This window comes from Eulemur rufifrons, chromosome 8 (genome assembly GCF_041146395.1).
Source record: "Eulemur rufifrons isolate Redbay chromosome 8, OSU_ERuf_1, whole genome shotgun sequence".
Taxonomy (NCBI): Eukaryota; Metazoa; Chordata; class Mammalia; order Primates; family Lemuridae; genus Eulemur; species Eulemur rufifrons.
Genome location: NC_090990.1, coordinates 13,407,249 through 13,421,747, shown reverse-complemented (window position 1 = coordinate 13,421,747; position 14,499 = coordinate 13,407,249). Strand labels below are relative to the sequence as shown.

The 14,499-nt window shown below is 35.7% G+C and overlaps 1 protein-coding gene across 16 annotated transcripts in view; it reads left to right on the top strand.

Annotated features, from left to right (window-relative positions):
* EIF4G3 (eukaryotic translation initiation factor 4 gamma 3) overlaps nt 1-14,499 on the top strand; it is a 315,623-nt gene that overhangs the window by 193,033 nt on the left and 108,091 nt on the right. For all 16 annotated transcript variants that reach the window (XM_069479450.1, XM_069479452.1, XM_069479456.1 and 13 more), the window contains one exon: nt 4,128-4,967. In XM_069479450.1, coding sequence (XP_069335551.1) covers nt 4,128-4,967 — 840 coding nt within the window. The remainder of the gene's footprint in view (nt 1-4,127; nt 4,968-14,499) is intronic.

Here is a 14,499-nt window from a genome sequence, read left to right as displayed (position 1 = left end):
AGATTTTTAGATTATGAGATCCCTGCATTTTGTCCTATTTAGGCCTAGATATCCAGAGGGGGAATGTAGAATTCTTTGTTTCCTCTCAGTCTTTGTTTTTGTTTTTGTTTTTTTTTTTTAAGCTTAGTGGAAATTTGAAAAACAAAATCAGCATTTCAAATTGATGCAATGATACAGATAAGGGTGAATTGGAAAACGTTTCAGATTACCTTGATGAAAAGAAAAACATGTAGTATTTTATTAATAAGTGCATTTCATAAAGCTTATAAGTAACTCTTTGGGACTACTGTTGTCTTCTTTTTATTACCAACTTTATTCAGTAGAAAACTCAGTAATTGTTTTCTTTTCTTTTTTCTTTTCTTTTCTTTCTTTTCTTCTCTTTTCTTTTTTCTTCCTCTCTTCTTTCCTCCGTCCCTCCCTTCCCTCCTTCCTTCCCTCCTTTCTCTTTCTCTCTCTCTTTTTTGGCTAGTCAGACAGAGTAGCTATTTTCTAATTCCCCTCATATCCTGCTGATAGATAAAATAGTTTTCAGAGTAGTTTTTTTAAAAAACCAAATTTGTGTATTTCAAATAACATTACAAAGGGCTTGGCATTATTTAGAGAATGTTTTTTTCTTTACACTTAAGAAGTTTTTAAATTTCTTTGTTAACTATAGACTCTTTTTGAAATTAAAGAGTATATAAAAATATAGACTGTTTTCAAATACTGCTATATTACCCCCAGAAACAATAGTCTCTGCATTCTGCCGTCAGATTGGTTTTACTCTCTTAATGGAAGTGTCATTACTGAGGCTATGTATTAGGTAACAGAATCTCATGTTAGCTCCCAAAGTCTCCCTCCTGCTTGATTCACCTAAATACTTCTATTTTTATAAGCCTTTTCACTCCCTGAATTGGAAGAATGTGGGCATTGAAATCATTCTCAGGCTTCAGCACTTGCTATTTATATGACCTTGGGCCAATAACTAATCTCTGAAACCCTCAGTTTCCTCATATGTAAAATAGGCAAGTAGTAGTTTCTACCCCAATGGTGGTTGTGAGAATTAAAAGGGACAATATATGTATGATATTTTATCTAATTCCTGGCACATAATGAGTGTTAATAAATTGCTGGCTACCAGTAGTAAGTTGCTGGTTTCTCAGAGTTTTTGACATGAACAGCTATAATGGTTACATAAAGACCCAAGGTTTCAGACAAATGTACCATTTCACATTTCTTTGGTACTTTATGAAGTCATAGGGAATGCTTCATATTGATTTACAGAGAGAACAATTGTCGAATGAATTAAAATCTTTGCTTCATGTTGATGGTGTACAGAACAGCTGAAATGATTGCTGTTTCCTAAGTGGGAAAGTGCATTCAATTTAATGTCTTTAGGATTTGGTATGGATAATTAAACATAAACAAGACTTAGTTGGTATCTTAGTATTAATCTTCTTGCTTGTTGAAAACACCTGGTGTAGAGTAGTCTGTTGTAATTCAACCATTAATAGCATGTTGCTCAGTTGGGGCTCCATTGGCATTTAGGACAGATCTATTCTTTGTCAAGTGAGACTGTCCTTCAAGTTGCAAGATGCTTAGCATTCTTGTCTCTTCCTGTTAAATGACAGTAGCACTTTCTCAGTCATTCTTATACTGTGACAACCAAAAGGCATCCATCTATGCCATTGATTTCACTACCATGAGAGAATAAAAAGGAGCAGTTTTATCCTTCTTGTAAATATGACTCATTCGTTGTAGAAACTACAGATGAGCAAAATGAAAAAATACTTACCTGATTTGCTCAGAGCCATTGTTAGTAAACTGACTTTCCTGCGTGTGCATATGTTAGTATTATATATATTTTTTAAGTTACCAAATTGGGTTTAGATTCTATATACAGTTTTGTGCCCTACTTTAAAAAAAAAAAAGCATATCTTTTATTATAAACAACTTTCCATATCATTAAATACCCTAATAGAAGCCTATTTTAAATATTGCATAATATGCCATTATATACCCAGGCCATCATTTCAATTAATTCCTTACTGTTGGACATTGAGTTTATTTCTTTTTTTCTGTTATAAATAATGTTGCCTTAATATTTTAGACATCTTTCTTTGCTAACTTTTACTTGATTATTAACTCTTACATATTATTACATGATATTTTCTTAGAAAAAAGTTTTAAAGATGGAATTCCTACAAAAATAAAGATGGCCAAATAAAGTCTTTGGAGGGATAAAAATAAATGTTCTTTATTTAAACCTACTGTTGTACTTTTTAGCTTTCTATATTAAAGCTTTAATTAGTGGGTTAAAGGACTTTTATTTCAGGATGAGGAGCTCTCAAAATAATTTTTTAATAGATTTTTCTCAAGAATATATAGAAGATTATCAGTTTTAGATCTGTTTGGTTTGATTTTTTACTATCAGAAATTTTGTGTACCAAATAGTCCTCCAAGGATGTATGAGTATATCCTTGAATTGATGTACTCAGATTTTAATGTGAGAGTCATTTTTTCGTCTATTTTTACTACATCTAGGTTTCAGTCAGTGGTCATAAGGATGTTATTCTGATATGCTTTCACAGTGATATCATGTAATCTGACTGACTTATTTAGTACTTACTCCAGTGAGTTGGAAATTATTTTCATCAGAGATATTTTGATAAATACATATTTGTGTTATATATATATATTTTACATGGACAACACATTTATGATAAAGACATTTTTCTGAAATATTTTTGTCTCTTGCCTTGGCAAGTGAGTCTGAAGGATTTGGCAGTGAGAGCCTATTGATCTTATTTCACCACTACAGTAAATAGGCAAAGTCCAATTTTAGAAGCACCAGCTTCTCTGTCCATAACAAAAGTAAATTTTAAGGCTAGTAAGTGTAGACTTAATTTCATGCAGTGAATGAATTATTAATAATAATAGCTTGCTGGTTACATTTACCATCTATCTGATTAACATAACATATTCTTTTTCATAGACTTAACTACAGTTTATTGTAAAGACTCAACTTTCACTGATGCATAGAGAATTTTAGAGGAGAAAATAAAGTCTCTTTCAGTTTAGATTGTCTTTTAGTAGTGCTTAAAATTTTTGTTGGCTCATTTGATAAGCATATTCATGAGTATATGGTTTTCCATATACTAAAGAAACACAAGGCTGGAAACCAGTCTGAAACTGCTTTGGGTCCATCCCTCCAGGGATGAATCATATATCAGTTTACCTGGAATTTAAAAATTTGGACATTTCTGTTAATTAGGTTTTTTGTATTTTTCTGGGACCCTTATTATGATTATCAATTACTCTTTTCTCTCTTGATCTCATTCTCTCTTTCTGTACATAGATGCATATTTTATATATTATTCCAAACTATTTCATATATATGTGCTAATCTTTTTTTATTGGATTTGTTTATGAACTTTGGTTTCTCCTTAAAGAATTCTTTTACATATGAAGACACAAGATAAATTTCCATTTTTATACCTTACAATACTCCTGCTTATATTACCTCTTTTGAAAAATTTAAGTTAATTTCTAAACTGATTTTTATGTTCATGATCTTGATTTCACTGATAGTAAATTTCATTAACAACAAATAACAATATGATAGTTTCTCTTAAAACAGTTTTTAATATAAGTAATACATACTTTTTAATAAAAATTCCCCAAATGCAGAAGTATATAGAATAAAAAGCATCATAAGTCTCTTTATAATAATCTAATTTCCAATTGTTTGTCCTTGTACTATCCCATCACTACAGTATATTCTTGGCAGAAATGTTTTCCACAGTGAACAAGATCTGGTAGAAATGAAGGTTTTCCTACCTTTAAAGAAAAGCCCTGCTCCCAACCCAAGAATGGTTTAGCTTCGGTTTTGATGACCCTTTCAGTTGTATTCTTGACATAATTATTCTCTCACTCCAAAATAGAGCTTGTATGTATTTGGATTAAGTAATAGTGTGTATAACTGGAAAAAAATGACAGTTTTTATGGAGTACCAGAATAATGTATTGGTCTCTATTCTGCTGCCAGTGTTTTAGGATAAGAGATTAAAAGAATTGGCCCAAGACAATACAACATAGTCTCTGATCCAAGAATTATTCTTAAAACTCTTTTATTTTTTTCTTCCCCAGAAGAGAAGCCAAAACCAGATCCAGTGTTAAAGTCTCCTTCCCCAGTCCTTAGGCTAGTCCTTAGTGGGGAGAAGAAAGAACAAGCAGGCCAGACATCTGAGACTACTACAATAGAATCCATACCAGAGCTTCCTCTGCCTTTATCACCTACCACTGTTTCTTCAATTGCTCGAAGTACAATTGCTTCCCCCACCTCTGCTGTTCTTACTAGCCAACCGATATTCACCACTCCTATAGATGACAAATGTGAACTCTCTTCCTCAAAAGAAGATACAATTCCTATACCCAGCCCCTCGTCTTGCACAGAAACATCAGACCCTTCACCAACAGATGAAATTGATGATGATATATGCAAGAAACCCTGTAGTGTAGCACCTAATGATATTCCACTGATTGCTAGTACTAACCTAATTAATGAAATGAATGGAGTTAGTGAAAAATTACCAGCCACAGAGAGCATTGTGGAAATAGTAAAACAGGAAGTGTTGCCATTGACTCTTGAATTGGAGATTCTGGAAAATCCCCCAGAAGAAATGAAAGTCGAGTGTATCCCAGCTCCCATCACCCCTTCCACAGTTACTTCCTTTACTCCGGCTCCTCCAACTCCTCCAGCTTCTCCTCCTCCCACTCCAGTCATTGTTCCTGCTGCCACCACTATTGTTAGTTCTCCGAGTGCTCCCACTGCAGTCCAGAGAGTGTTAGAGGAGGACGAAAGCATAAGAACTTGTCTTAGTGAAGCTGCAAAAGAGATTCAAAACAAAATAGAGGTAGAAGCAGATGGGCAAACAGAAGAGATTGTGGATTCTCAAAACTTAAATTCAAGAAAAAGCCCTGTCCCAGGTAAGCTATTCTGTCATTAATAGTCTTATGCTTGCTGAACATGAAGAAGAGACAGTGTCTGAGTTATTTTTTAATTGGCTACTTTCCTTGACTTCCAGAAACATCGAATTAATGCTGAAATTCCTAGTCTGGTTTCTTTAATGATGTGTTTGTGTTTTAGTACAGCCTGCAAAAGAGTTACTCCATTGTCTAAAAATGCAAACGAGAATGTCCAAATATACAAAATGCCTTCAAGGTATATGTTACTCTACATGTTGGTTTTTGTTGTTGTTGCCTCATTCATATGAATCAGTTTTTCAGTGGTTAATTTTGTTGGTTTGGGGCTTGAAAACATTCAAAACCAGCATGATCTATAGTTCCTAATTCTGTCTTCTCAGAATTTTGAAGCCATGTCCATCAATCCTAAACTTTAAGGAACTTTTCTGTGCAAGACCTTTTTTTAATCTTGGATTTAGGAAAATACCTATCAGAACGTCAAAGGTTTATAACTACTTTTGAAAAAAAAGTGCCCCCTTTGATTAATTTGCAGAGAAGTTTAAGGATCTCCCACTTTTTCTTTTAAAACAGGGTTATTGTTTCTGTAAGTTTCTGTTTGATTATTAATATTCTCAGTGTTCTTCCCAGTTCAAATTATTTCTTTTTAATGTAGCGTCTTACAAACTGACCATTAATCAAAAGTTATCTGAGGCTTATCAGCTATTACAGAGTCAGTAACCCATAAGAATATTGAAGTTTTCACTTTTGACAAGTCAGCATAGCCTGTCCTCTGCAACATTGCCCTGTGCTATATAATTTGTGCTTTGTATACCTGCCAGATTAAGTAATGCTTATATAAATTGTGCTCTTTGAAAAATGACTGCCCCCCTCCCCCGAGTATTATTGTCTGTCTGAGCTGTATAATAGATAGAGAAACTTGACAAACCAAAAACCTGATCCCTAATTTTGAGGTGTGGCTTTCCTGCCCAGCCCAGTTCTTGAGGCAGTTGCCTTATCAACGTCTATGGGGGGTATCTAGTCCCTCAGAACTGTAGACCATCTAGCTCAACGCAGTGAAACAAAGCAGAAAAGCAAAGTGTGCAAGGCGATTGGAAGAGGGAGACACTTACCATAAATCTTTGCAAGTTATTTATCATAAATCTTTGCAAAGTTGTTTCCTCAACAGACTAGCCTCCAATGGCATCAGAATTAATAGTGCCATCACTGTTTTAGGAACCATTGAGGTGTGGCTGCAGGTGAATGCCATTCAAAGAACACCTGTCTGTTGGAGAATAGTAAATTGTTTGACCCTTCATTGTCTCTTATCATTGACCCACCTGTGAGTTGTCATTCAGCAACTCCAAAATAAGAGAAGCTAATGAAGAAAAATGATTTAAAAACATAGAAAGAAAAATAGTACAATCATAGGAAAATAGTACAATCATAGGAAATACAAGTAAAAGATATAAACTATACCTCAACTAGAATAGGTGTAAAACAAGACTCTGCACCAAAGATCATAATTTCACTCATCCCTGACATTCATTCTTTTTTAAAGTAATTTGTCACTTAGATGGCATGATATTGCAAGACTGTGCCCAGGTATAGGTGGACAAAGAAACAGAATTTTGAGTCAATCTTCTTATCATGGTTATCTGCATTTGTTTGAAATGCAGATAGATACTCTTGGATTAGTAACTTAAGTCAGTAGCACCTTACTCAAAGGTTATGGATTCTTCAGCAGTAATCCAGAAAGTACCCAGAAAAGGAAGAACTGTCTTTAATCTTCACTGGGGATGAGGATAAAGGTTGATTGATGTCAGGAGGTAAAGTGTCTTGGCAGTTTTCTAGTCCCTTGATTTTTTTTTTTTTTAATATATATAAACATATTTAAAGGAACTAGAATTTTTATAATTTCCTTTTACATGTTTACAGTCTTCAAAATCCAACAGTAAAGGAACCTCAAGAACCCCCGCAACTCTACTATTTTTTAAATTATAGAGCCTCAGAAATATTTCTGACCGTTTCATTTGTATAAAAATAATTTTTAATGTTTTTGCCACAAAAGTTAATGAAAATTAATATTACCTCTGGTCTTTAAATATATTCACTTGAAGTGGTCATATGCCTAATAACTACATTTTTTATTTGCATTTTCTCACTTATTATACATTATTTACCTTGAGAATTTAATAAATAATAACAACAGTTTGGTTTGGTTATCAGTCTTTTGGTGTTGACTTTTGAGAATAGTTCTTACTGTTTATGCCTGAGAATGAAACACATCAAAGCTGGCTTCAGAAACCTGATGCATAAATAATATTTATATCCTGTGGTTGATATAGAGATACTTGGTTAAAGTAGTAAAGTCACGCATAAGGGATATAGTCTCTTACTTCTGCTGGAAAACATTTTCTTGCACCTATTTTAGATTTTGTTGTTGAATGGATCAAAATGCTCTAATTCTGGATGCCTAGGAGTTAAAGAACAAGCACTGTAAAATAAGAATTTTGTGTGTGTGTGTGTGTGTGTGTGTGTATATATATATATATATATATATATCTTCAGTGTCTTCTGAAAAAGCCTCAAAGATTGGCCAGACTTTTGATTACTTGTTCCACATGGTCACTTCAGTAATTAAATCTTCAAAACTGTGTATTAATTGGGTGATTTCTTGAAATCTTGAGAATCTTTATTATGGTTTCTATATATCTGGTGGGGAAGAAAAGAGGGTTTCAAGGTTGTAGAAAATCATAAACTTTTCTACTTTTAAAAATATTAGTGACTTGTTTTTAATTTTTTGTTATCTCTATCTGATATGAAACCATTACTTGAAATTCTTTTAGGCAGAGGGTGGTTTTGAATCTTTCTATTTATTTTGTCTTTTGGCTCTTGCTCATAGTCATTGCTTCTTTGTGTATTTTATAACTTTGTTTTATGAACTCATCTAATTTTCCTGTGTGTAGTTTGAGGGTAAGTACTTCTAGAGCAGTTTTGTATTTACTTTATCTACCACATGTCTTGGGGAAAGCATTTGTTGGAACTAAATCTGGTTTCAATGTCCTAAACCTACATTTACATCCCAAAGTGTGAGGGCATCCATGTACCCTGTGGTATGGATAGTAATTTTGAGGACAACAGCAATCCCTTCTCCACCTAGCTGAAACAAAAAATCTTGTCATCACTGTGTTGGTTCACTAGTTTATTTTGTTGTCTTTTGGTTTTGTTAGCTATTTTTTCACTGAACCTGTCACTCTTTTAGGATTCCAAGGGCTTTATGTGAGAGTCTCAGTTCCAAGTCCCTACTCTGCAGTTACCCAAGGTCTCATTTCCCCCCATATGAATGTTAAAATATAAGCTCCTTGGTTATAGAGACTGGAATACCATCCCATACCCCCTGAATTGTAGGGACAGCAGCAGTAAATGACCTTGTTTATGTGGCTTCTAGGACTTGACCATATATTCTTGAAACCTCAGCTGAGGGTATCCAGATTCTGTAGGTTATAGGTGGGAAATTTCTATTTCACATGGAGATACGACTGTGTTTCAGGAGATGTTAATAAAATACTGATCAAGTTGCTGCTCTCTCTCTCTTGGTTTAGACTTACTTAAGTATAAAAGGAACATCCTTTAATGCAGGAATTTGGTGTTTTAAGAGACAGGGTCTCACTCTGTTGCCCAGGCTGGAGCTCAGTGACGCGATCTTAGCTCACTGTTGCTTCGAACTTCTGGGCTCAAGTGATCCTCCTGCCTTGGTGTCCCAAAGTGCTAGGGTTACAGGTGAAGAGACAGGGTCTCACTCTGTTGCCCAGGCTGGAGCTCAGTGACGTGATCTTAGCTCACTGTTGCCTCGAACTTCTGGGCTCAAGTGATCCTCCTGCCTTGGTGTCCCAAAGTGCTGGGGTTACAGGTGTGAGCCACCATCCCCAGCCCCAGGAAAAAAATTTTAGTAACACTTGCATTATTCTCAAGTGGGCTAGTATTGAAAATATTTTTAAGGAAATAAAACAAAATAAGGATGAAACCAGATAAAAGTCTATCAGTTTGGGTAGATTAACCTGAAAAAGTCTCATTTTTTGCACCATGAAACTTATTCTTACCTTTTCTCAACTTACACATTCTAAGAAGTGTTTGAAATATCCCTTGAAGATTTAGTTGCTGGGGTCAAAAGTAGACCACCAGTGATTTGAGTGTCCTGCAAGCCTAATTCCTACGTTATTGTGCACCCATATAATTTAACTTCTTATATTTCTCTAGAGAAATATGTTCCGGAAACTTGGGAACAAGACTGCTTACACGTTCTTGGTTTCATCTCAGCTACCAAAACCAGCAGAACAATCCTTAAAGCAAGGATGCCTGGCTACCTTTTTCATAGGCTTGAGTCTGAGTGATCCTTAGGGATAAGTAAAGATTTTCTCTACCTTGTTTGTAAACTATTTCTAACAAAGCTACCTAAAAAGTACATTTCTGCCATACCATTTCTACTTTCTTGTCCTCTACAGTGAAATTAACTTAGACAATCCCTGGAAGGTATTGTTGCTAGGTCAAATTCTGTCCTTTATATGCTACAGAATGAGCCCAGACACCTGTTGGAGGAGCCAACAGACAGGCTTCGGTGCTTGCTGGGTCTCCTTGCAAGCCCCTCGTATAGCTCCTCCCTTCCTCTTCTTATGGGATTCATCTCCCCATTATTTGCAGTAGTTCATGTCTTTGCGACATCTATTGTAAAGTTTCATTCATTGGATGTTAACTTAGATAAACATCTCTATGAGTGGACATAGATTCCTTGTTCAGAATTTAGCCCACTTTTCCCCAGACACAGTTTTTAACCTTCTTCCACCACAAGGAACTATTGTACTTACCTGCTTCCAGAGAGGATAATTCAGTCAGCCTAAGGGGGAATGCTCCTCTTAGTCTGAAGAAAGCCCTCTTCAGGAAAACCTAGTCTTATTAAAAGCTTTCCCTTTCTCCAATATCCATCTTCACCTTGCACACAGTAGCCTTAAGAACTGTTGCCAATGCTTTTGAAAAGATAATTTTCCTTACTGTTGTAAAAAAAAAAAAAAAATGCCAGAAATGCATTTCCTTCAGTATATGTCTTTTCTCCATTTTTATTGCTGTATTAAAGTACTTGGTCATTTAGTTGCAATCATAACAAAGTCATCTTATGTTTTTCTGTTTACAAAACCCTTTCCCAGGCATCTCAAGCATCATTCTTGTGATTTAAGCAATTATTCCTTGGATGTAATTATTCCTATTTTACTAATGACAAAAATAAGCCATGGAGTGGCAAATCAGCATTCTCAGGGTCACAGGAGAATTACAACCTCTTCCTTTACCTCACATTTCTATTGTTCTTTCAGACATGGTTTCCATGTTGATAGAAAATTCCCTCAATATGTTCAGGATTTGGCAATTATACATTTATGCTTGTGACCACATTCATAGGGAGATGTAAAAGCCTACCTGTTTGACCCACAGTTACTGAGGATTCACTATATGTCAGTTACTTTTCTGTGCACTTGAAATTCATCAATGAACAATCCAAAGATCTGTGCCTTGGTGATGTACTAGTAAGTTTTAAGTGCTATAAAAATAAGCAGGGTAAGGAATGCTAGAGGGGCAGCATTCAGTAAGAGGTAAAATTTGAGCCAAGAGGAAGAGGATGATTATCTGGGCTACCTTCTTTACAAAATCTGTGATTTTCTTTTCCCTTTTGAGAAACCTTTCTAGCAAAACTCTTATCTTGAATCAGTGCTATACCCTGCCCCTCTTTCTCTACTAGAGAAAAATCACACTACTATAAGTGGTGTGAGTACCACTGCCAATTCACACTATCTACCTGCAGTCATTTCATTTATGACTTACCTATTATAAAACCCTGTGTACTGCCCAACCCTCCTCACGTGCAGCACATGACCGTGTCTCTTTGTTTAGAACCTTGAGGATAATGAGTGCGTTTTTCAACCTTCTACCCCTAGTTAAACCTATGTCAAAACCTTCATCAAGCTCTTTTAGTTGTCCTTTGCAGTCTTATATATAGTCATTGACTCTCCACAAACTTACTGTCTATAAACTGCTGAAATATCTCTTATTCCAGAGACACTCTCTGAGTTCCACATATCCATTTAGCTGATATTTAATCTTTTTCTTGTGATGCAAAGTACTCAAGAATATTGTACCATTTCTTCTCTTATTCTGTTCACTATTCAACTAAAATAATCTGATCTATGCTCCTAACATGCTAGTTGAATTTTCCTCAGCAGGGTCACCAATAGGTATAAATTTATCTTACCGGTCTTTTTATCTCATTTAATGCTATTGGTGACTTTTTCCTTTTTTTTATTGTTTTTACTTAGGTTTATTGAGTATAATTTATATGTAGTAAAATTCACCCTTGTTAGCAATCATTTTTGTGAATTTTGACAAACACATATAAAGTCATGTAATCACCACCATGATCAAAATATAGAACAGTTCCATCTCTCCAATAAATTCCGTTATATCTGGGCCATGTCTGATTATTGTTATTCTACTTATTCTTCATAGGTGATTTCACCTACTCTAAGAGTAGATGGCTCTAAATGTTATATACTAATGATTTCCAGGTTTTGTCTCCATCTTGACTTCTCCTCTAAACTTCTATCATATTTCCAATGGTGACAAATATTTCCACTTGGAAATCTCAGAATCACCTCAAATTCAATATATCCAATATCAAAGTAATCACTTATTTCTCTAAACCTTTTCTTGTATCTCAGGTTGTAGCACTGGCTTTCATGAAGCTAAAATCCCAAAGCTATTTTGATGGATTTCCCCCTTGAGTCCCTTTCCTCACATGGAAATTCACATTTTACAAGGTGCCCTTGTAAAAGTTTTATCTGATATGTTTGTAGCACTTGTCCACTCCTCTTCATTTCCTTCTACCCCCTTTTTAACCCTTAAGTGTGGATGCTTCTCATTTCCCTGACTCCAGTTTTGCCCTCATCATCAAGCAGCCAAAGTTGTCTTTTTAAAATACAGATTTGGCTTTGTCACTCCTTTTTCATGTCTCTGCTTAAGCCCTTTAGGGTGCTGGGTGGGGAGTATGGGACATTCTCCTCCAAGATAAACTCTTAGTTTCTCAAATTTTAGTATAAAAGTACCTGGCATCCCAGTCCTCTTACACATTTCCAGTGTCATCTTCAGAAATTTATCAGTGTTCTACAAGGCTGGAGATCATCTAAAAGACCCCATATTTAGTTCTAGTAGCAGTCTTCTGAGCATATAGGCATACCTTATTTTATTGTGCTTCATTTCATTATGCTTTGCAGAAAATGCATTTTTTACAAATTGAAGGTATTTAGCAACCCTGTGTTGAGCAACTCTATTGGTGCCATTTTTTCAACAGCATGTGCTCACTTTGTGTCTCTGTGTCACATTTTGGTAATTCTCATAACATTTCAAACTTTTTCATTGTTACTGTATCATTTTAGTGACTCTGATCAGTGATCTTTGATATTATTGTAAGTGTTTCGAGGGTGCCACGAACCACAGCAGACTTAACTGAGAAATGTTGTGTCTATTCTGACCTCTCTACCCACTAGCCGTTGTCCCTTCTCTCTCCCTCTCCTTGGGCCTTCCTCTTCCCTGCGACACAACAGTATCAAAATTAGACCAATTAACAACCCTGCAGTGAGACTGGGCACAATAACTCATGCCTCTAATCATAGCACTTTGGGAGGCCAAGGTAGGAGGGTAGCTTGAGTCCAAAAGTTTGAGATCAGCCTGAGCAACATAGCAAGACCCTTTCCCTACAAAAAGTACAAAAATTAGCTGACACAATAGCACATGCCTGTAGTCTCAGCTACTCAAGAGGCTGAGGCAGGAGAATTGCTTGAGCCCAGGAGTATGAAGTTGAAGTGAGCTGTGATGATGCTGCTGTACTCTAGCCCAAGAACAGAGTGAGACCGTGTCTTTAGGGGGAAGGGGGAATAGAAAAAGGAAAGAAAGTGTCTCTGTAATATAAAAGTATAAGGTAAAGCAGCAAGTACTGATGTAGAAGCTGTAACTTACGCAGAAGATCTACTTAAGATAACTGATGAAGATGGCTACACTACACAACAGATTTTCAGTGTAGAAAAAACAGCCTTCTGTTGGAAGAAGATGCCATCTAGGACTTTCACAGCTAGAGAGCAGAAATTAATGCCTGGCATCAATTTCTAAAGGACAGGCTGACTTTTCCTGTTATAGGCTAACGCAGCTAGTGACTTTATGTTGAAGCCAGGGTTCCTTTACCATTCTGAAAATCCTAGGGCCCGTAAGGATTAATGCTAAACCTACTCTGCTTATGCTCTATAAATGCCTGGATGACATCACTTCTGTTTACAGCATGGTTTACTGAATAGTTTAAGCCCACTGTTGAGACCTACTGCTCATATAAAAAGACTTCTTTTAAAACATTACTGCTTATAGACAGTGCACCTAGTCACCCAAAAGCTTTGCTGGATATGTACAAAGAGATTAATGTTGTTTTCATGCCTGCTAACCAAGCATCTGTTCTGTAGTCTACATGGGTCAAGGAGTAATTATGACTTTCAAGTCTTATTATCTAAGATATGTATTTTGTAAGTCTATAGATGCCATAGATAGTGATTCCTTTGATGGATCTGGTCAGTACAAATTGAAAACCTTTTGGAAAGGATTCACCATTCTAGATGCCATTAAGAACATTCTTGATTCATGCGAGGAGGTCAAAATATCAACATTAACAGGCATTTGGAAGAAGTTCTTTTTAGCCCTCACAGGTAACTTTGAAGGGTTCAAGGCTTCAGTGGAGGAAATAACTGCAGATACCATAGAAATAGCAAGAGAATTAGAAGTGGAGCCTGAAGATGTGAATGAATTGCTGCAATCTCATGATATGCTTCTTATGGATGAGTCAAGAAAGGGGTTTCTTGAGATGGAATCTACTCCTTGTGAAAATGCAATTAACATTGAAATGACAACACAGGATTTAGAATAGCATATAAAGTTAGTTGATAAGCAGTGGCAGGATTTGAGGTGACTGACTCCAATTTTGAAAGAAGTTCTGTGGGTAAAATTTTATGAAACAGCAGTATGTGCTGCACAGAAATCTTTCGCGAAAGTAAGAACCAATTGATGTGGCAAACTTCACTATGGTCTTATTTTAAGAAACTGCCGCAGCTACCCCAACCTTCAGCAATCACCACCCTGATTAGTTAGCAGCCATCAACATCAAGGCAAGACCCTCCACCAGCAAAAAGATTACAACTTGCAGAAGGCTCAGATGACCAGTAGCACTTTTTAGCTACAAAGTATTTTTAAATTAAGGTATGTACATTGTTTTTATAGACTTAAAGCTATTGCAGACTTAGTAGACTATAGTATAGTGGAAACATTACTTTTATATGCACTGGAAAACCAAACAATTTGTGTGACCTGCCTTCTTGTGATATTCACTTTATTGCAGTGGTCTGGAACCAAACCTAGAATATCTCAGAGGTATTCGTATTTATGCATAGGATCTGAAAGTAACTTTTTATGTGTTCGATTA